Genomic DNA, 22,686 nt, shown 5'->3' on the forward strand with positions numbered 1-22,686 from the left:
CAGAAGGTGCAGGATAGATACATCACATCCAAAGATGAAGTATTCTAAAGGGAGGATGATGCAACTGTGGCTGACAAGGGAAGTCAACAGCAGCATAAAAGCAAAAAAAAAAAGGGCATATAACATAGTAAAAATTAGTGAGGGGTTAGAGGACTGGGAAGCTTTTAAAAACCAACTGAAGGCCATAAAGAGAGAAAGAAATGAAACATGAAGGTAAGCTAGCTAATAATATTTTCAGATGCATGAAGAATAAAAGAGTGTACTTTGGTAGTAATGGGGGGCAAAGAAATGGCGGGCAAGCTTATTATATATTTTGTGTCAGTCTTCACTGTGGAAGACCCTAGCAGTATGTCAGAAATTTGAGAGCATGGGGGTGTGGGGGGGAAGTGAATGTAGTTGCTATAAATAAGAACAAGGTGTTTGGGAAGCTGCAAAGCCTGAAGGTAGGCAAGATGGACTACAACCCATTGTTTTGAAAGAGGTGGCTGAAGAGATTGTGGAGGCATTAACAATGATCTCTCAAGAATCATTCAAATCTGGAATGGTTCTGGAAGACTGGAAAATTGAAATTGTCACTCTGCTCTTTAAGAAGGGAGAGAGGTAGAAGGAAATTATAGGCCAGTTAGCCTGCCTTCAGTGGTTGGGAAGATGCTGATGAGCCAATTGTTAAGGATGAGGTCTCGGTACTTGGAGGCTCATAATAAAATAGGTCAAAGTCAGCATGATGTTCTTAGGGAAAAATCTTGCCTGACAAACCTGTTGTAATTCTTTGAATAAATAACAAGCAGAATAGACAAAGGAGAATTGGTGGATGTTGTGTATTTGGATTTTCAGAAGGCCTTTGACAAGGTGCCACACATGAAGCTGCTTAACAAAAGCCCATGGTATTTACAGAAAAGAAAGAACTTTGGCTGATTGGCAGGATGTAAAGAGTGGGAATAAAGGCAGCCTTTTCTGTTGGCTGCTAGTGACTAGTGGTGTTCCACAAAGGTCAATATTAGGACTACCTTTCACTCTGTGTGTCAGTGATTTGGGTGACAGAGTTGATGGCTTTGTGGCCAAGTTTGCAAATGGCACAAAGCTAGTTGGAGGGAAATTAGTGCTGAGGAAGCAGGGAGTTTGCAGGAGGACTTAGGCAGATGGAGTGTAGTGTAGGGATGTTGAAAGGGACTTGGGAGTCCTTGTCCTGGATTCCCTACAGATTAATTTGCTGGTTCAGTCAGTTGTAAGGCAGGCAAATACAATGCTTTAATTTTAAGAGGTCTAAAATATAAGAGCAAGGATGTAATGATGAGACCTAATGATGCATTAGTCAGACCGCGCTTGTAGTATTGTGAGCAGTTTCAGGCCACTTATCTAAAAGATGTGCTGGCATTGAAGAAGGACCAGAAGAGGTTCATGAGAATGATAGAGTTAACATATGAGGAGCATTTGATGGCACTAGTCCTGTACTCACTGGAGTTTAGAAGAATGGGGTGGAATCTCATTGAAATCTATCGAATATTGAAAGAACGAGATAAAGTGGACGTGGGCAGGATATTTCTTACAGTGGGTGAGTCAAGGACCAGCAAGCATATCCTCAGAATAGGGGGACATCCATTTAGAACAGAGATGTGGAGTAATTTGTTTAGCCAGAGGTTGGTGAATCTATGGAATTCAGTGCTGTGAATGGCTGAGGAGGCCAAGTCATTTACAGTGGGGTTTGATAGGCTCTTGAGTCAGGGCTTCAAAGGTTAGAGGGAGAAGGCAGAAGAATGGGGTTAAGATGGATAATAAATTATCCATGATGGTATGGTGGAAAAGACTCAATGGGCTGAATGGCCTAATTCTGCTTCTATGTCTTATATGTCCTGCATTGTCCAATTCGAAGGCATGCTGAAGTATACTCGTGCCTATTTATGTTGTAACCAAGGTAAGATTTGAACCAGGAATGGAACCCAGCTTCTGAGGTTAACGGCTCAACCTCTGAGTATCCAGAAACATCTACAATTTTAACTTTAATTTGAAGCAACACCACTCAATGAAGTGATTTACAATAGAAGTTAAAATTAAATAAGGCATGAAATTAACAGCAGCTTTGCGATTCTAGAAAGAGTGCAGATAAAAGATAGGCCATGGCACCTGCATAATCCTCACAGCAGTGTAAGCCACTAATGCTGGTAATGAATTATTAAAAACTTCACTAACATTAGATCTGATCTGTTCTCATCCAATTGAAAAATCAAACCACAAGTCATTTGCCGCAATGATGTTGTTTATTTCAAACTGTTAACCTTAGAAAAAAAATCAGATAGCAATTTCACCCCAAATCACTTTTGATTAGAAACCTTCTTCCCCCTTAGTTCTTTTCCTCAATGGAAATGTTCAATCTTGCAATGAAAACATTATGCAGCCAGTTTAAAACAGATTCATCAAAATGCTACGATCTGCACAGCATATATCACACTGGAAAATGTGAGGTCACATGTTACTGAAGACAAAGATGAAGCCAAGGATTTCCAGCTGGAACACCAGGAGAATCTCAGCATGATGAACAGTTAACACCAAAAAGCTGTGTGCCACAGGTTGGTCTAACATCCAGTGTCTAGTTTAATTTCACATCATTAATGCAAAATAAATTAAAGCAGTGCTCTTCATCAAAAAAAAAGAATTGGTTTGTAGACATGCTCTCAGCTGACGTTGATGCCTGCGTCACCTTCTACTCCTCTAACCCTAGAGGTTAACAGCCACATGACGAGGTGATGATAAGGGGCAAGAATCATTTCATCAAATTCTTATGACATCCTGTTTAATTGACAAAAACAAAACTGTAACCAACAGACATGGAAACTGATTGCACAGCATAAAAAGCAACTCAAAAGAAGCTGAAGGAAGTGTATCAGACTATGCTAACTGAAGCCCCAGTAAAGTGAATGGTGAGCAACACTAACAATCACGGGTAAAGAAGAGACAGTTACAATCAGTGAGTAACAATACGGGTAACTGAGTAACAACAAAGAGCAGCAAGAACGGATGGTGCTTTGGGTATCAATGTTCAGGACAATTATAACGGGAGGTATGACAATCCAGGGAGAAGTACAGACTAACACACACAAAATGCTGGAGGAACTCAGCAAGTTAGGCAGCATCTATGGAAAGGAATAAACAGTTGATGTTTCAGGCTGAGGTACTTTATCTGGACAGTACTGATGGAAGTGCCTCGGCACGAAACGTAGACTGTTTATTCCTTTCCATAGATGCTGCTTGAACTTGCTGAGTTCCTCCAGCATTTTGTGTGTGTTACTTTGGATTTCCAGCATCTACAGAATCTCGTGTTTATGAAAAGTAGTAAATGCGAATGATTAGGAAAATGAAGTTTTAACAACCCAGAAGTAATAATGGATAATACAGTAATTTACTTTTATGCGGCTTTAGCAATTTAAAAATACATTTTTTACCACACATTATCTATGGTCAGAGTGACTGAGCTGGCTCCCAGGCTTTGTGGATGTTGCTTTGTAAACCACCGTTTGAACCCAGCAGCAGAAGGTAAGCCTGTGATAGGGACTTTCATTTAAGCAAGCCAAGAGAACAGGGAGAGTGGAGCCTAGACCTAATGGACAAGAGTGGATGGGGACGGGGACACACACACACACAGCTGAGCTGAGCTGAATGCAGTTTATGCTCTATCCATTTGAGAAAATAACACTTGGGTACTAAATGCAGGACAATAAAAGTGCATCATATCCTCATAAATGTATCTCTCATCTAGTTTGAAGGACAATTCATTGCCAGCTGCTGCTAAATGTCAGAATGTGATATGAACCCGATCTGAAATGGATATTTCACGAACAGTGTGGCCTTCTAATAACAAGCTGAAGGTGGGCAATAACATTATCATGGTTAATAGCAGCATAAAGGAACGTGGTCTTTATAAAGCGACTCAGGTAAAGCCAAGATCCATTTAGTTCCTTAAACAAGAACAATGTCAGAACAAGATTTACTTGTAATGGAGAGCCTGGCTATTGGTCTCGTTATTTGTTGGGCTGATCAGATTCAAAGTTGCTTGTCGGCCCCTGTGAAATACAGTGAGTATGATGCACACAATACATTCACAAACAAGCTCAGTCTTTAAATAAAACCAACAAAACCCCACTCACAAACAGCCATGGGAGATTCTAACCATTCGCTTCTGCCCCTAATCCCCAGCTAATACTAAGCACAGGAAGAATGAAAGGGGCTTCCCATACAAGTACAGCTGGGAGGAACCACCCTGTTGAATAAGGTTGTCAACATGTCTTTCTCATTGTCCATTCTCTGACATCCTACTCAACAAGGCTTCTGACGTATCACCCCTATGCAGTCTCCTAGACATTAGCTGGCCTTTAGGGCCTTCTATTGGTTTGTGGCAAATGATATTAGTCTCATACACTGAAATTGTAGCAGTGGAAGCCAGCTATCCATCATCACGTGTTCACCCACAAATTGGACAGCTGACATTTTCCAAATGTGTTAGCAATCAGAAAGAGAACATCTGCTTTTAGAAATGAACGTGGAACCTCGTGGTCCCTGCATCTCAGCAGTTTACCTTACTTAATTTTTTTTTAGAGATACTTGCTTGGAACAGGTTCTTTGAGCTACGCTGCCAGCAACCTCCGATATAACCCTAGCCTAATTATGGGACAATTTATAATAACCAAATAATCCACTAACCAACACATCCTTCAACTGTGGAGGAAACCAGAGCACCTGGAAGAAACCACACATTCCAGGGGGAGGATATACAAACTTCTACAAATCACTTGATGAATTCCCAAACACCAAATCTTCTCCCTCAGTGTAACCTACCCACTGTTCACTCATTTCACAACATGTTAATTCTTGAATCAGGCACATAGGGTATACTTAGGGCACAGTTCCACCATAACAATCAGATCTCATTCAATATCCTGGCCGCAGTCTGTGTGATTAAGTAGAATTAGTTGCAGGGCCAGTCCAGCATCCATTTTGGTTCATAACACTTAGGCACTACATGCAAGACAATAAAAATATCAACATCCTTCTGGCAAATTAATCTCAACTGGCCGAAAGGCCAGTCTACTTCCATCAGCTGATAAATGAACAGGGTCATTTATGAAACGAGTCTGAACTAAGTATGGCTTTTAGTAATGGCGTACTGCAGTGCTGACTAGATTCCTACGATGACAGGACCAGCAACACAAGGGAAGTTCCACCTACTGGAAGTTATGCTTTTAATAACAGATGTATTGCAGTGCTGACTAGATTCTTACAATAACAGGACCAGCAATACATACGCAGTTCACCCACCTAATGGAAATGATGCTGTAAGTTCTTCAAAACTTTACTTCCTCAAATTAGAAGGAACAACTTTTTCCGCACAGAAAGTTGCTAACGTTGAATAAATGGAGTTCACGTTCCAGTTTCTATTGAGCCCCATACGACACCACACAGAGACTCTGCTCCAGATCTCTGGAGGCACTAAGGCCCAACTCTGCACTAATAGAACTGAGATCTTTTTCTATATTTGCCGGATCCACTGGGTTCTGCTCCTCGTTCACTGGCCCACCGGGATGCTGTTCTATAATCCTGAACTTACTGAGATCCCGCTCTCTGTCTTTATTCTCAGTGAAACTCCCATTCCAGAGTATCTGAAGTGCAGAGTCTTTGTGGATCCACAGAGACTCGGCACTTTATGCACACCATCGCTCCCAGTAGACAAGACTGGTGATACAGGACAGGCATTGTTTCATAACCATCAGGACTCAAGCATCTTGTTTTGTCTTCCCACTTCCTTTACACAAAAATCACCCAAAACATAACTTCTGATAAGCAGAGAATACCCTTCGCCAAACTGTGCGCACACCACAAACACTCCAAACAATGAGCTGGAATAAAACCGATAGCGTGTGATCAGTGTAGGGATTTAATCAGGGCCCGGCACACTTAATTACAGTAACACAAGCTCAGACCTTGCTTAGATCTACTGCAAACTAAGAAGCTGATACACGGCACTCAGGAAGGGCACAGTTCCTCTTTGAATCAGGACAGTTGAGAAGAGGCGAAAGATGTCACCGAAGAAGAAAAACAAGTCCCTCTTAGCACCAGAGACTCACAGGTAATCCCATCTCAGAGAAAGATTATAGGAGTCCCAGTCAGCGAGCAGAGGCAGGGTACCCGCGGTAGGTTTATACCTTACTCCTGAATATAGGCTTGGCCCCTGGGCCGCAGTATTCATTGTAGATGAGCTTGAAGAGGAACAGGTGGAACAGGGTGATGAGTGACGCCACACTGAACCAGAAGAGGAAGGGCAGCCCCGGATACTGTTCGGCCATGTGATCCTCATGGGCGAGGATTGCCTTCAGGTGCAACGTGTGCCTTAGCGCCTGCAGGTGAGTCAAATCGGTTGAAATGTACAACAAGGGAGTGATTGGCCGAGTCACCATGACAGGAAAGACGTGCCCCTTAAGTTCAGCAGTCAGCTCCACCGGGTCGTTCATGCAGCCTGCCTCACAGCCATAGAGTTTGACTTGCTGCTCCTGAGGTTTGACCGAGACGTGGAGGAACGGCTTGTCGTCTCCGTCCAGCAACACCGCCAGGTTGATCAGGTCCTTGTTGTAATGAATCCCTCGCAGCAGGTAGCTGTTGTGCAGAACCGAGGGGTCAGCCTGGAACTGGAGGTGGTTTTCGGTGAACTGGAGCCCCCCGAAGCTCATCACCATGCCTTGCATCATGCCGTGGGCGCCGGCGGCCACCAGACTCTTGCAGCCTCGCTTCTGCAAGGTCAGCTGCCACAGGCTGGACAGCTGCAGCAAGTGGGCCACGTCGGAGGTCCGCTCGGGCCACAGGTTCTCCGCGTGCATCGTGGCGTGGCCGCTGAAGCAATGATCGGCGTAGTTCAGGCTGGCCTCCAGCCTCTCCCGTTCCTCAGCCCCACTCTGCAGGTCCAGCAGGGGGGCCGGCGACGTAGAAAGGACGTAGAAGAGCGTCCTGTTCACAATCACGCTGGAGGGAGTGTGGGAGTCCGTAATCTTCTTCATCTCCACGCCTGCAAGAGAAAGAGGCAGCTCACCACAGATATTTCAATGTTATCGGGCTACACTGACTACTACGACAGGTGAATTTCTCACACAGCATGACCCAATCTAGAAGAAGCAAGAGGAAAGAGGAGAAATTGAGAAAGTGGAAGCAAGGGAGACGGCAGAGAACAAAACCAGAGGGAAAAACAAAAAGATGGCAGGGGCTGTGAATACATTGATGCCCCAAGTCCAGGTATATGCCAGTTCTGGGAAGGATCTATGCAGAAATATACTCTACCTTCAACTCAATCTCAAACAATAAAGTTCATGCACAAACATCGAGGGTTCTTTAAGTGTAGGCCTTAAATATTCTAACAAGCCCCCTCAAAGGAGGGCCTCCACCTCAACACCCTGGCCAGCAGCCCAAAGACGCTGGTGGAATTGTACCAGCCCAGCTGAAACTTTCTGGGTCGGTGCTGTCTGGAGGTGAATCGTCAAATGATGATGTGAACCTATTGCTTCACGAGTCACATTTATTCCGGGAGGAAGCAGGACAGAGACTCAGCCCTCCGCCAATGGGGGCATCCAATCTAAACCGTGGGGATGGGAGAACTTTCTGGGTTGGAGAGTCTCTCAGGGTGTGGGGTGGGAAGAGGAAGAGCACAGACTGGTACAGGGAAGGATGTGACAGGCCTTGGTTTAGATTATAGGAAAGGTAGGAACCAGAAGCCTAGGCATTGGTTTTCCAAGCTTCACATCTTTGCTCCAATTTAATTCTGAGCTTGTAATGGTAGAGCAGACTCGATGGGCCAAATGGACTAATTCTGCTCCTCTGGTCCTAGTGTTTTTCCAGCCCTGGCTCCACATGACAAGTCCAATACAAATATCATTGTATTGCTCCTTCCATTGAAGCCAGACTGATTGGTCAATCAGAGAACTTCCCTGTATGGGTCAGTTATAGTGCCTTGAGAAAGTATTCGGCCTCCAACCCTTTGTTCAACAAGTGTTACGACCAAGGATTTTGTGAATCATATGCTCCTTTTTTCACAGTAGAGCCCAAAAACCAGGAAAAATTGTAAAGCATGAAAAACTGAAATGAAACAGTTCAAAAGTATTCATCCCCTTTGCTCAACCCATCGTTGAGCCACCTCTCAGAACTAGTCTTTTTGGATAAGTCTCTATTAGCTTTGCACAAAGTGAAGGATCAGGTTTTGTCACTAGATTCTGGAATGGTTCCAGAGAACCCCATAGCATGGTGCACCACATGTACTGCTTAGTGTTGAGGCCAAAAAGTTCCACTTTAGTCTCATCCAACCACAAAACCTTCTTCCACATCTTTACGGTATAGCCTATGCTTTACAAAGTCTTTAAGGGCAAGGATAGGCATTTTTTAAAGCTGTACGTGTGGCTTAAATCTACTACTGCGCATCAGCCAGGTGAAGTATGGTGTAAGAAGCATCATGCAACATGTCATATACCGTCCGGGTAGTCTCCAGCCCCTTGGTATGAACATTGAATTCTCCAACTTCCGGTAATTCCCTCCCTCTCCCTTCCCCCATCCCACTTTCACTCTGCCTCCTCTCCAGCTGCCAATTACCTCCCTCATGGTTCCGCCTCCTTCTACTACCCATAGTGTTTTCCCCTTACATTCCTTCTTCACCTTTCCCCTCCCCCACCCCTTGATCTTTCCTGATTGGTTTTTCACCCTCCCCCCACCTTCTTTATGGGGCCCCTGCCCCCTCCCTCTTCAGTCCTGACGAAGGGTCTCGGCCCGAAACGTTGACTGCACATTTCAATGCCCGACCTGCTGAGTTCCTCCAGTTTGTCTGTACGTGTTGATTTGACCACAGCATCTGCAGTGTACTTTGTGTTTATCAGGCTTTGGGGATGTTTTGCAGCAGCAGAGATTAGAAATCCAGTCAGGATCAATGGAAAGATGAATGCTGCTAAATACAGGGTGATCCTGGCTATCTTCTACCAGAAAGCTTAAATTGGGAAGGCAGCTCATCTTTCAGCAGGACAACGACCCAAAGCACACTGCCAGAGCAACCATGGAGTGGCTTCAACCAAAGAAAATTGATATTCTTGAATGGTCCAGTCAGAGTCCTGACCATAACCCGATCAAACGCCTCTGGCAAGACCTCGAGGTTGCTGTGCACCGCCGCTCCCCAACTAACCTGGCACAGCTTGAGCAATGGGCAAATCTTGCTCCATCGCCTTGTGCAAAGCTAATTGAGATTTATCCAAACAGAGATATGGTTCAACTAAGTACTGAGCAAAGGGGGATAAATAGCTTCGAACTGCTGACATTTCAGTTTCAGAAATTTGAGTTTTTCATGCTTTATAATTTTCACTTTTTTGGGGGGCTGTACTGTGGGGAAAACAAAAGAGAAGCAGAGGTTTCACAAATTTAAAAAATCTCAGTTAAATTGATCAAAATCCCTGGTTGCAATACTCATTTATGTGAACAAAGGGTTGGAGGTTGAATACTTTTTAATGGCACCATATTAGCCAATTCCAATAGGAATAAACCAACTTGATTAAAACTGTTCTCAGCAAAAGGGCCTCTTTTTTTTATCCAAAAGTAAATTACTGGAGAAGAGATGGAATTAGACTAAAGCATTGCAGGGCATGGCCAATTCTGGTCCCTTTTCTCTGTTCCAGGGCAACATTGCAGATTAGGTGCTTGGCAATGAATTATTGAAGCTGTCACAGTGCAGCCTACCTGAGTTTATTAAATCGCCCCACACCTTCTGGTGCTCTTGGTAGAGTACTTCTGCTCCCAGTCTCAGCAACTCCGACATTTCTGTTTTTGCTGCCCTCCGCAGTTTACTGACCGACTCTTCCACCTTTGTCAAGTCCAACAGCTCAAGGGTGTAAACCACTGAAAGCACGTGTTCTGTAAATTCAGACTTTGCAGCCACTTGCAGCTTGGGTGCCACTTTCTCCGTGGCCACAACCACCAGAATGGTTTCCCTCTTCTCTGTCAGTACTCTGCCGGCTAAGAGAACAAATTCCTGGTCGTTCTGCTTCTCCAGGCTGAAGGAGAATTTGCTTCCCGTGACGGGTGGTGCGTTGACTTCCAGGACGACCGCCCTGTCACTAGGGTTGGAGATGTGAATCCGCTGCAAGATCAAGTGGGGCCGGCTCCGATGAACAATCACATCTTCGCGAAGGGTGACACACTCCCGGGATTTGTGCGATGACCCAGTTTGGATGCACTGTAGTAAGTGAACCATTCCCTCCTGGAACTGGATGAGCGCAGCTCTGGACATTGAGCGAACGTTAAGTGATTTCAGAGACACCAGAGGTACGTAGTCTGTTAGGTGAACAGCTGCAACACCCGAAGAGGCAGGAGACGATGCCACCCAAAGCTGATTAGAGACAGCATCCACGATTAAATGACCATTGCCAACCACAGCTGGGCCAGATAACTGTCCTGGGCTATTTCCATCAATATGACTGATCATGGCATTACCGTGGTCCACAGCTAACTTCCATTCTTGGATTTCTTTCTGAAGACAAGCGTTTGTCACTGTCTTGGGATCTGTTGAACTGGGAAACAGCTTGAATCCACTTTCTGAACTCAGGTACCAGTAAAAGATTAGCAGGACCCCAAGACCTGCCAGCATCCTCCTAGCCCAGCTGCTAGACAGCAGCATTGGTAGCCCCTTCAAACGCTGCTGCAACCACATCTTGAGGCTGCTAGTTCCTTCCCTTTGCCCTATCCCTTCCAGCCTCCAATCAAAACTGTCCACTATTCCACAGTCTCTGTGATATCTTCCTGTCAGCTCTCGGGAGAGAATATATATGAAAAATACATCAATAAACCTATTTCTGTTTTCTCATTTTAATTTCCCCTCAACTCCACATGACAATTATGTTCCACTTTTAAGGACACCCTAATAATGCCAGTTACAGTATTACCACCCCTTTATTCTCTTCTTAAACTAATTTAAGTGCTTTCTCTGGATTAGTAGGTCGAAGAGAACGTGCCCTTGGTTATTTACACCTACTGCGATTTAAGCCCTGATCTACTCCCCCTTCCATATATTGCACGTACAAGAGAAAGTCTGCTTTTCCCCTGTCCTTCTCCCTCTTCCCTCCTTTCCCGGCTCAACCCCACTCTCAATAAATCTCCATCTGAGTTGCCCTCAGCGTTTAACCGTGTCTCTTCCTCACTCTCATCTCCCAATATCTCAATACCACCTATACCCACTCGACCTCATTATTTAAACTGTCTCAGCGAAACTATCAGATTTCACCTGGAATTCTATTCACTTCTGTTCCCCCTTCCTGCTCCTGTTACTCGCGAAGAAACAATGTCGTCAGTCGGATTTACTGCCATTGGTGAGATTCACGCGGAAGTGCCGCGATATGGTCGGTGTTTTGCGACAGCAGTCCTCGAGAGCGAATCGGAGGCCGGATGAAAACCGAGCGCGGTGGCCCCGCCCCTCACCGCAAGGCCCCGCCCCGCAAGCAAGCCCCGCCCACATGAAGTTATCCCGCTGGTCGGCTGTGGGTAGTGTGTTCTCTCCGGGCAGGATCCGGACCAGTACCAGGTACCTTTAAAACAAAAGGATAGGGATTTTCGGACAAACTGATACAGGTTCTTGAATAAAATGTTGAGTTTTACTGTGTGCCGCGCTTCCGGTCTGTGTCTGGGTTCACAGCACAGTGATCAGAGACAGAGAGACTGAATGCAGTGGCTAATTTAAACGAGAGTGACAACTGTGGAACTGAAATCCGTGATTCGACTGTTAACTTCAAAACATAACTCATCCCATGCTATTTCTCACAACTTTTGACTTCCAGTATATCCAGACATCTATCGACACCCAGCCTTAATATTCTGTGCTGCCGAGTAAACATGATTTTATGTTCTGCAGTATTCCAAGGATTTTTAACCCTTTGGAAGAAATATTCCCTATATTCAGTTGTAAATTCACCACCTATTATTCTGACCTGGGGCTTTAGGCTGTTCAGACGAAGAAACGAGCTCCCGTCATCTATCCTTTCAATGCTCTTCATGTTTTTAAATATATCCAGAGCGCATCTATGTGGTGTGCAATCTGCTTTTTGGGCAGTCTACAAGTTATTTCATGAAACACAGCGTTAATAAGACCAAATTTAATGCTTCTTACGAACTGTGCTTGGGTAGGTCTTAGCTGGTAATTAAATTAAGAAGGTATTAGTAAATTGGATGAATGGACAAAACTGTTACAAATGGATTATAGTGTTAGCAAATGTGAGGATTTGGATTAAAATATGTAGAACAAAGTATATAATGAAATGCTAATATCGCTGCAAAGAACTTAAAGGATTTGTGTACGCAGATAATTAAAATAAGGTGGGCAGGTGCAGAAGGTGATAAAAAAGTTTAATATACTGGAAATAGAAAATAGAGTACCAATATAAAATAAAAGCCCTCTTAGGCCAGACATGGAGCACCGTGTAGATGTACCACAGTAACACCAGGAAGTCTCGCCTCAGGATAGAGTGGTGTCCATTTAAAATAGAGATGCAGAGAAATTTCTTTAGCCAGAGGGTGGTGAATTTGTAGAATTTGTTACCACAGGCAGCTGTGGAGGCCAGGTCGTTGGGTGTATTTAAGCAGAGTTTGATAGTTTCTTGATTGGACACGACATCAAAGGTTACTGGGAGAAGGTCAGGGAGTGGGGCTGAGCAGGGGGAAAAGGCCTCAGCCATGATTGAATGTTGGAGCAGACTTGATGGGCCAAATAGACTAATTCTGCTCCCATGTTTTATGGTCTGCAAGGGTTAAATTATGAGGTGCTGCCAATGGCACCACCTTCTTGACCATTTGAGATTAATTAAGAGTCTGATTTAGGCCAGTTAGAAGAGTGGGCTAAAGATGGCAGATGGAGTTTAATGCTGATAAGTGTGAGGTGCTACATTTTGGTAGGACTAATCAAAATAGGACATACATGGTAAATGGTAGGGCATTGAAGAATGCAATAGAACAGAGTGATCTAGGAATAATGGTGCATAGTTCCCTGAAGGTGGAATCTCATGTGGATAGGGTGGTGAAGAAAGCTTTTGGTATGCTGTCCTTTATAAATCAGAGCATTGAGTATAGGAGTTGGGATATAATGTTAAAATTGTACAAGGCATTGGTAAGGCCAAATTTGGAGTATCGGGTACAGTTCTGGTCACCGAATTATAAGAAAGATGTCAACAAAATAGAGACAGTACAGAGAAGATTTACTAGAATGTTACCTGGGTTTCAGCACCTAAGTTACAGAGAAAGGTTGAACAAGTTAGATCTTTATTCTTTGGCGCGTAGAAGGTTGAGGGGGGACTTGATAGAGGTATTTAAAATTATGAGGGAGATAAATAGAGTTGACGTGGATAGGCTTTTTCCATTGAGAGTAGGGGAGATTCAAACAAGAGGACATCAGTTGAGAGGGGGCAAAAGTATAAGGGTAACACGAGGGGAAACTTCTTTACTCAGAGAGTGATAGCTGTGTGGAAGGAGTTTCCAGTAGAAGTGGTAGAGGCAGGTTTGATATTGTCATTTAAAGTAAAATTGGAAAGGTATATGGACAGGAAAGGAATAGAGGGTTATGGGCTGAGTGCAGGTAGGTGGGACTAGGTGAGAGTAAGTGTTCGGCACGGACTAGAAGGGCCGAGATGGCCTGTTTCCGTGCTGTAATTGTTATATGGTTATATGGTTATATGGTTATAAACAACAGTGGAGCCGAACTTTGTGCGTCAGCATCTGATCAATTGGTAATCTCGACCATATAATACAGCCCATGCCCTTCTCCATAACTTTTTATTCACAATATATCCGGAGATCCATTGACTCCCAGCTTTAACAGCAGCATTATTATCCTCCTGGTGCATATTATCATCCCTCATTTAATGTAAACTCACTGACTTCCACTCACCTGACTTCCTATCACATCCCCTCTCTTCTGCTTTCCTCTGTCTCTTAGCGGTTTACAGTTTTGGTGAAAGGACATCGCCCTGAACAAGTGACAGTTATTCTTTCTGCGGATGGCTGCCTGGGCCTCTGATGAGCATTTCCACCATTTTCTGGTTTTGTTTTAAATTGTGAGGAATGACTCTACAGACAAAGATCAGAGACATCAAGCATAGGTTTATTAAGAGAGGTTACTTCTGACTAACTTCACTGAATTTCATTAGAAGATAACAAGGAGAGTCAATGAGGGCAAAGTGTCTGATGTAGTCCACATAGTACGTCTTTGAAAGGCATAGGATGACACAGTAATGTGAGGATGCTGAGTGGCGCAGTGCAATAAAAAGGGCCTTGGGATACATCGTATATCTATAAATCCTTAAAAGTAGCAGGACAAGTCAACAGAGTTGTTAAATATATAGAGGATGCATTCCTTTAAGGCCAAGAATTCTTACAGAGAAAGGTTGAACAAGTTAGATCTTTATTCTTTGGAGCGTAGAAGGTTGAGGGGGGACTTGATAGAGGTATTTAAAATTATGAGGGGGATAGATAGAGTTGATGTGGACAGGCTTTTTCCATTGAGAGTAGGGGAGATTCAAACAAGAGGACATCAGTTGAGAGGGGGAACTGTAAGAATAGGGAAAAATACCCTGGAATTGTACACAACATTGATAAACACAGAACATAGAAATCCACAGCACATTACAGGCCCTTCGGCCCACAATGTTGTGCCAACCATGTAACCTACTTGAGAATCTGCCTAGAATTTCCCTATGGCATAGCCCTCTATTTTTCTAAGCTCTGTGTACCTATCTAAGAGGTACCTATCTTAAAAGACACTATTGTATTTACTTCCACCACTGCTGCCTGCAGTGCATACTTTGTGTGAAAAACTTACCCCTGATGTGGAAGCTATGGAGAGGGTGCAGAGGAGATTTACCAGGATGTTGCCTGGTTTGGAGAGCAAGTCATATGAAGCAAGGTTTGCAGAGCTGGGACTTTTCTCTTTGGAGCATAGAAGAATGAGAGGGGACTTGATAGAGGTCTACAAGATTATGAGAGGCATAGATAGGGTGGATAGTCAGTACCTGTTTCCCAGGGCACTAATAGCAAACACCAGAGGGCATATGTACAAAATTAAGGGAGGGAAGTTTAGGGGAGACATCGGGGTAAGTTTTTTACACAGAGGGTTGTGAGTGCCTGGAATGACTTGCCAGGGATGGTGGTGGAGGCTAAAACATTAGGGGTATTTAAGAGCCTCTTGGACAGACACATGAATGAAAGAAAGATGGAGGGTTATGGGGTAGTGTGGGTTTAGTACTTTTTTAAAGGATTATATGGGTCAGCACAACATGGAGGGTTGAAGGGCCTGTACTGTGCTGTAGTGTTCTATGAATATCCCCTCGGTATCTATTTCCAAGCACCTTAAAACTATGCCCCCTCGTATTAGCCATTTCAGCCCTGGGGGAAAAGCCTCTGGCTATCCACACGATCAACGCCTCTCATCATCTTATACACCTCTATCAGGCCACCTCTCATCCTCCTTCGCTCCAAGGAGAAAAGGCTGAGTTCACTGAACCTATTCTCATAAGGCATGCTTCCCAAACCAGGCAACATCCTTGTAAATCTCCTCTGCGCTCTCTCTGTAGTATCCAGAATGATTCTGATATAATCAGAATACAAATTCTGTTTGCAGTTCCGGCCCCCAATCAGAGGGAAAGTATGGTTGCACTGGAGAGGATGAGATTTACATAAACGTTGCCAGGAATGGAAAATTGTGGGCATGATGAAATACCTGATGTGGCAGAATTGTTTTCTTGGGACAGTGGAAAGTGTGGGGAGAAATGACTGGTGCTGTAAAATTCTGAGTGGTTTAGATATGGAACATTACACAGATGTGCTTCCTTAAGCAGAGGGGTCAAAAAGCAAGATCTTTAAAGACTGGTGGAAGGATTAGGGGGATGGTGAAAATAAAGTATTCGCTTGGGGTCTGGAACTCAATCCGAGCCAAGAATCTTTTTCTATCTTTGACTATCTAGTTAGTCACGTGGGTGGGGTGAGGTAAAGGGGAAGGGCTTAGTTACATTTTCGTGCTTTATTCTGGTTGGTTTAGAACAGGGGACCGCTTAATTACATTGGAAATCGCTCAACTCCACTTAACTTCGATTAAGTCCGCATAAGTATGTTTACTATCGCTAGTTTTAGTTTCATAAGTTTCAATATTGTTTGTTTCGCTGCTTGCTAATAAAGGATCAAGTACATCTCTTGGACATTTTTATTGGATTGGATCAGAGGATGACTCCCAGTGCTTGGTCTCTAGCCACAGCGTTGGTTTGTTTGGGTTCCCGCTCAGGGTGGGAGAGGGAGAAGTTCCCGCTGTAGAAAGAAATTCCTGAGCTGGAAGACCAGCTGAAGACAAGATTCTCCTGTGTTGTCAGTTTTTGTCATTATATGGAAGAGTGGTAGAACTCCGTCACTCTCATGCTAAAAGCAGTTGATCCCAGATTAATTGTTCGTCTTAAATCTGCGTTTTGTATTGAAGGTAAAATCGAAGCATAGATCAGTCTTGGATTCACGAAATTGGGGAGCAGTCTGGAAGGACTGAACGGTTTTCACTTGCTCCCATTTTCCGAGAATACCTGTGTTAATCCTGTTAAGGTTAATTTGGATATTTTGATTTGGGGAATTCTCGCGGTTAAGCAAAGCCGCAATAGGGGTTAGTTAACACTATGGGAGCGTGTCACTTTCAAAGCCTGTCTAGAATCAGCAGGCTCTATCGAGGAATTTGTCTGCGAATCTGTAGAAGTGCAGAGTGCGGGTGCACTCTTGCTGTTCGCTGGGCATGCCCCGGCCATCTGTGCAGAGCCTGTGAGTACGTGCGCGGGGTCAGCCGCACGATTCCCCATGGAGGAGGGGCTGGCCCGGCTCGGCGCGATGATGTGATGGGAGGGGGCGGTTGCTGCATCCTCGGCTAGGTAGAGCGAGAAGAAAGAAGCAGGAAAGAGAAAGAGGGTGGAAGGAAGGAGTGCGCGCAGGGCAGGAGTGAAAGCGGCGATGGGTCACACTTGCAGAGTTTGTCGGCTGATTCTGACCCTGCCGGTTCTAACTCTGATTTCATTCTCCCACTTTTCCGGTTGCAGCGGTGAATCCAGGAAAGGTCCGATCCCGAAAGGTAATGGGGTAGGGAGAGGTGAGAGAGTGTGGGCTTGGAGAAACTGGGGGAAGAGTCAGATTTGAGGGTGGTGGTGGAAATTGGGGAGGCGGGGACCAGGGAGGTCTGAGCGGGTGTCTGGAGTGCTTAATGGAAACTTGGGAGAGTCCGTAGATCGGAGTCGGTTGGGGGAAGGGAAGAGCAGAGGGAGATTGGAGGGGTGTGGGGATGCGGGTACAGATGTGAAGTTTTCCATTTCAGCGCGAGGGGTGTAGTCCCTCTGTAGCTGTCTGGGTTTACAGACGTCCTTTTTGGAGGGTGGTGGTGCTGACGTGGAGGGGGGCGGGTTGGGGGGTGTGAATGGGTGGGCCCCAGCAACACAGTGTAGCCGACAGCCAACGCTAGAACCGCTGGATTTGTGGATTTTGGGATCCGTGTCTTCACTCTTCCTCCGGTTTTCACTCTTCACTGCCCCAAGCCCTGTCTCCTGAGGTCCGGGCCCGAATTCTTCACATTCTTTCCTCGTCTTTGACTCGGCGAAACAGCGATTCCACTCCCGGTTGGTCGCACCAAAACGATGTCTTCACAATATGTCGTATAAACCCAATCCTTTTAATTAAAGTCCTCCCAATATATCAAGGCGTTAATTAAACAGACTGAGAAGGCATTCATTAAAATTCTGTTTCTGTAGAAAATGACGTTTTCTTTTCTGCCAGTTGGATGTAAGTCTCCAGGCAGCCAGTCTTGCTCAAATGGCAATTAGTTTTAAAGAATGAAAATTTTAAAAGTAATGAAAGAGAATGGGAAATATATCAATTGGGCAGTAATGTGCCCTTGTGAACAGGTGTGTGGTTTCTGAGCTCTTCCATCAAGGTGGCTGAATCCTGGGGGCAAAAGAGTCTAATTCTAAAAAAGCCTCCTGTCATCAGAGGAAGTCAGTAGATCTGGAGCCCGGACTATCAGACATTCACTACTCTTGAGAATTTTTCACTATTGTTCGTTTCACCATTGAATAAATTCATGAACACCATTGTTCAGTCTGGTGTACAGGCAGAAGGCAGATATTCCGCAGGGAGCTGCATTTCAGGATTTGGTATTGCTGCACAGCCAGCAATTGTTTTCATCCCTAATTATCTTCAAAGAGTTGGTGGTGCATCTAGCGAAGGACCTCCCGCAATGTGTTGGGTAAGGAGTTCCAGGACTTTGACTCAGTAACTGTGATGGACTAGCGATATGTTTGCAAGTCAGGATGGTGCAAGTCTTCGAGGGAAGTTGGTACACGGGCCTGCCCTCCTTCGTAATAGATTGATGCCATACTCAGTCAAGTCCTGCTTGATGTCGAAGGTGTCATTCTCATATTGCCTCCAGAATTCAGCTCTTTGTTCTGTGTGTGGACCAAGGTTAAAATGCAGTCCAAAGCCAAGGGATCTTTGCAAAACACTGAGTAGGTTACCAGTGGTGAAACTCTTCTTAGTAGCACGCTTGGTGATGGCTTCCGTCAATATGCTGATGATTGAGACAAGACTGATTGGGTATCAATTACTGTAGACAGATGGGAATTGTCCTGCGTGTTGTGACCGGTGTCGGATAGATCCCAGGGTTGTAACTATATAGCAACATCTTGGCTGGAGCTGCATCTAGTTGTGGTAATGGACCATGTTAAGGATCTGGAGCTGCAGCTTGCTGACCTTTGAGTCATGAGGAGGTGACGGATAGGAGCTACAGGAAGGTAATCAACCCTCAGTTGCAAGAAACAAATCTGGGTGACTGTCAGGAGAGGGAAAGGGAATAGACAGGTGAAGCAGAGTACTCCTGTGGCCTCCTCCCTCAATAACAAGTATACCTCTTTGATACTGTTTGGAGGGAAATGACTTACCAGGGGGAAGCTGCAGTGACCTGATCTCTGGCACTGAGTCTGTCTTTGTGGCTCAGAAGGGAAAGTGGGGAGGGGGAGGGGAGAAGAGGAAGAGTGCCGAGGTGAAAGGGGATTCCATAACTGGAGGAGCAGAGAGCAGATTGTGTAGACATGAAAGAGACACCTGGTTAACATGTTGTCTCCCAGGTGCCAGGGTCAGGGATGTCTTGGATCAGGTGCACAGCATTCTTAAAAGGGGTTGGGTGAACAGCTGGAAATCGTGGTACATATTGGTACTAATATCATGGGTAGGAAAAGGGAGGAGGTCTGGATTGAGTGATACATAGTGACGCAGATTTGATTAAGGAGTTTAAGGTAAAAGAAACCTTAGGAGACTGTGATTACATTCACTATGCAGTTTGAGATGTATCAGTGTTACAGTGGAGTAAAGGGAATTACAGAGGCGCGAGAGAGAAGCTGGCCAAACATGATTGGGAGGGGACACCAACAGGGATGATGACAGAACAGCAATGACTGGAGTTTCTGGAGGCAGTTCATCATAGATACATCCAAAGATGAAGTAGTATTCTAAAAGGAGGGTGATGCAACTGTGGCAGACAAGGGAAGTCAACGGCAGCATAAAAGCAAAATACAATATAGCAAAATTTAGAGGGAGGTTAGAGCTTTTTAAAAACCAACAGAAGACAACTAAAAAGCCATTACAGGAGAAAAGATTAAATATGAAAGTAAAATAGCCATTAATTTTAAAGAGGATACAAAAAAGTTTTTTCATTTATAGTGTGTAAAGAGTAAAAGAGAGATGAGAGTGGATATCAGACCACTGGAAAATGACACAGGAGAGGTAGTAACAGGGGACAAAGAAATGATCGATGAATTAATAAATATATTGCATCAATCTTCACTGTGGACAACACTAGCAGTATACCAGAAATGTGGGAGAGTTGGAGGGCAGAAGTGAGTGTAGTTGCTATTACTAAGGAGAAGGTGCTTGGGAAGCTGAAAGGTCTGAAGGTAGATGGACTATACCCCAAAGTTCTGAAGAGATTGTGGAAGCATTAGAAATGATCTTTCAAGAATCATTAGATTCTGTAATGGCTCCGGAGGACTGGAAAATTGCAAATGTCACTCCACTCTTTAAGAAGGGAGGGAGACAGAAGAACAGAAATTATAGGCCAGTCAGTCTAACTTCAGTGATTGGAAAGATGTTGGAATCTTTTAGTAAGGATGTGGTTTCGGGGTGCTTGGAGGCACTTGACTGAATAGGCTAAAGTTGGCATTGTTTTCTTAATAGGATATCTTGCCTGAGAAATCCATTGGAATTCTTTGAGGAAATAACAGGCAGGATAGACAAAGGAGAGTTGTAAACGTTGTTTATTTGGCTTTTCAGAAGACCTTTGACAAGGTGCTACACATGAGGCTGCTTAACAAGATAAGAGCCTTTGGTATTATAGGGAAGATAATAGCATGGTTAGGAGATTGGCTGACTGGCATGTGGCAAAGAGTGGGAATAAAGGGGCCTTTTCTGGATGGCTGCAAGTGACTAGTGGTGTTCTACAGGGGTTGGTGTTGGGACCGCTTCTTTTCACGTCATGTGTTAACAATTTGGATGAAGGAATTGATGGCTTTATGGCCAAGTTTGCAGACAATACAAAGATAGGTGGAGGGGCAGGTAGTGTTGAGGAAGCAGGGTGTTTGTAAAAGGATTTATACAGATTGGAAGAATGGGCAAAGAAGTGGCAGATGGAATATAATGTCTGGAAAGAGATAGATAGATACTTTATTGATCCCAAAGGAAATTACAGTGTCACAGTAGCGTAAGTGCACAGATATACAAATATTAGAAGAGATGTAAGAAAGGATAAAAAAATAAGTTACTTCAAAGAGTGTAACAGGAGGGAGTCATCACTTCCCCTGCTGTAGGTTGATTCATTATAGAACCTGATGGCCAAGGGTAAGAATGACCTCATATAGCACCCTTTGGAGCAGTGCAGTTGTCTGAATCTTTTACTAAAAGTGCTCCTCTGTTCAGCCAAGGTGTCATGCAGAGGGTGAGAAACAGTGTCCAGTTTGGCTCTTATAACAGAGCCAGCCTTGCTAATCAGTTTATTGAGACTGTTGGCATCTCCCGTGTTGATGCCATTGCCCCAGCACACCACTGCATAGAAGATTGTGCTGGCAGCAACAGACAGGTAGAGCATGTGAAGGAGAGGCTGGGATACTCCAAAGGCCATCAGACTCCTCAGGAAGTAGAGGCAACTCTGGCCCTTCTTGAACACAACCTCTATGTTTGTGCTCCACTTAAGTCTGTCATCCAGATGCAGCCCTAGGTACTTGTAGGTATTCATCACATCCACATCCTCACCAATAGTAACAGGGAACAGTGCTGGCTTAGTCTTCCTTAAGTCCATCACCATCTCCTTTGTCTTACTGATGTTGAGCTGCAGATGATTCAGCTTGCACCATTTCACAAAGTCCTCCACCAGGGTCCTGTATTCATCTTCCCATCCTCCCTTTATACACCCAGTGATAGCTGAGTCATCAGAGTATTTCTGCAGATGACATGACTCAATGTTGTATCTAAGTTCCAAGGTATACAGAGTAAACAGGAAGGGAGCCAATACAGTCCCCCGTCGGGCCTCAGTGCTGCTTATAGCCATGTCCGACACACAACTCTAAAGCCACACAAACTGTGGTCAGGTGGTTCATTATCCAGGATACAATGGAAGTGCCAAACCTCCATTGAACAGAGCTTTTTCCCCAGCAATGGGGGCTGTATGGGTATTGAAGGCTCTTGAGAAATCAAAAAAATCAAGATCCTCACAGTGCTGCCCTGCTTATCCCAATGGGGGTAGGCTCTGTTCAGCAGGTAGATGACAGTATCGTCGGCTCCAGTGTGCTCTTGGTCGGCAAACTGCAGGAGATCGAGGGCTAATCTGACCAGGGGTCAGAGTTGAGACAGGACCACCCTCTCTAGGGTTCTCATGATGTGTGAGTTCAGGGCCGCTGGATGGTAGTCATTCAAGACTTTTGGTTTGCCCTTCTTGGGTACCTGGACCACACATGAGTTTCCCATGCAGTCGGGACACACACGGTCATGCACTTTGGTAGCAGGAATATGGATATTAACTATTATGTAAGTGGGGAGAAATTCATGGAGTCCTCATTCAGGATTCCCTAAATGTTAACTTGAAGGTTGAGTCGATGGTTAGGAAGGCAAATGCAAAGTTAGCATTAATTTCGAGAGGACTAGAATGCAGAAGTAAGGATGTAATACTGAGGATTTGTTAGACAGTGGTCAGACCGCATTTGAAGTACTGTGAACAGTTTTGGGCCCCTTATTTAAGAAAAGGTGTGCTGGCTTTGGAGATGATCCAGAGGAGATTCACGGGAATGAGCCCAAGAATGAAAGGGTTAATATATGAAGAGTGTTTGATGGCTCTGGGCCTGTACTCGCTAGAGTTTAGAAGAATGGTGGGGGGGGGGGGGGAATCTTATTGAAACCTATCGACCATTGAAAGGCCTAGTGGATGTGGAGAGGATGTTTCCTATAGTGGGGGAGTCTAGGACCAGAGGACACAGATAGAATGGATGCGGAGAGGATGTTTCCTATAGAGGGGGAGTCTAGGACCAGAGGATACAGATAGAGTGGATGTGGAGAGGATGTTTCCTATAGAGGGGGAGTCTAGGACCAGAGGAT

General features: G+C 44.6%; 2 protein-coding genes across 4 annotated transcripts in view; one reads left to right on the forward strand and one right to left on the reverse strand.

Annotated features, from left to right (window-relative positions):
• Window positions 1-2,245: 2,245 nt before the first annotated feature.
• On the reverse strand, window positions 2,246-11,371 carry kiaa2013 (KIAA2013 ortholog). Its single transcript, XM_073031969.1, has 3 exons — window positions 9,742-11,371; window positions 6,192-7,045; window positions 2,246-2,784 (listed from the first exon to the last, which is right to left on the reverse strand). The coding sequence occupies exons 1-3, from the start codon at window positions 10,709-10,711 to the stop codon at window positions 2,767-2,769; spliced, it is 1,842 nt and encodes a 613-aa protein (XP_072888070.1). The 5' UTR covers window positions 10,712-11,371; the 3' UTR covers window positions 2,246-2,766.
• A 5,510-nt stretch (window positions 11,372-16,881) lies between these two features.
• The window catches only part of plod1a (procollagen-lysine, 2-oxoglutarate 5-dioxygenase 1a), a 47,199-nt gene continuing 41,394 nt past the window's right edge, over window positions 16,882-22,686 (forward strand). For all 3 annotated transcript variants that reach the window (XM_073031975.1, XM_073031978.1, XM_073031976.1), the window contains exon 1: window positions 16,882-17,134. In XM_073031975.1, coding sequence (XP_072888076.1) covers window positions 17,017-17,134 — 118 coding nt within the window. In that variant the 5' untranslated portion in view covers window positions 16,882-17,016. The remainder of the gene's footprint in view (window positions 17,135-22,686) is intronic.

The sequence above is a fragment of the Hemitrygon akajei genome, chromosome 29, assembly GCF_048418815.1.
Source record: "Hemitrygon akajei chromosome 29, sHemAka1.3, whole genome shotgun sequence".
Classification (NCBI taxonomy): Eukaryota; Metazoa; Chordata; class Chondrichthyes; order Myliobatiformes; family Dasyatidae; genus Hemitrygon; species Hemitrygon akajei.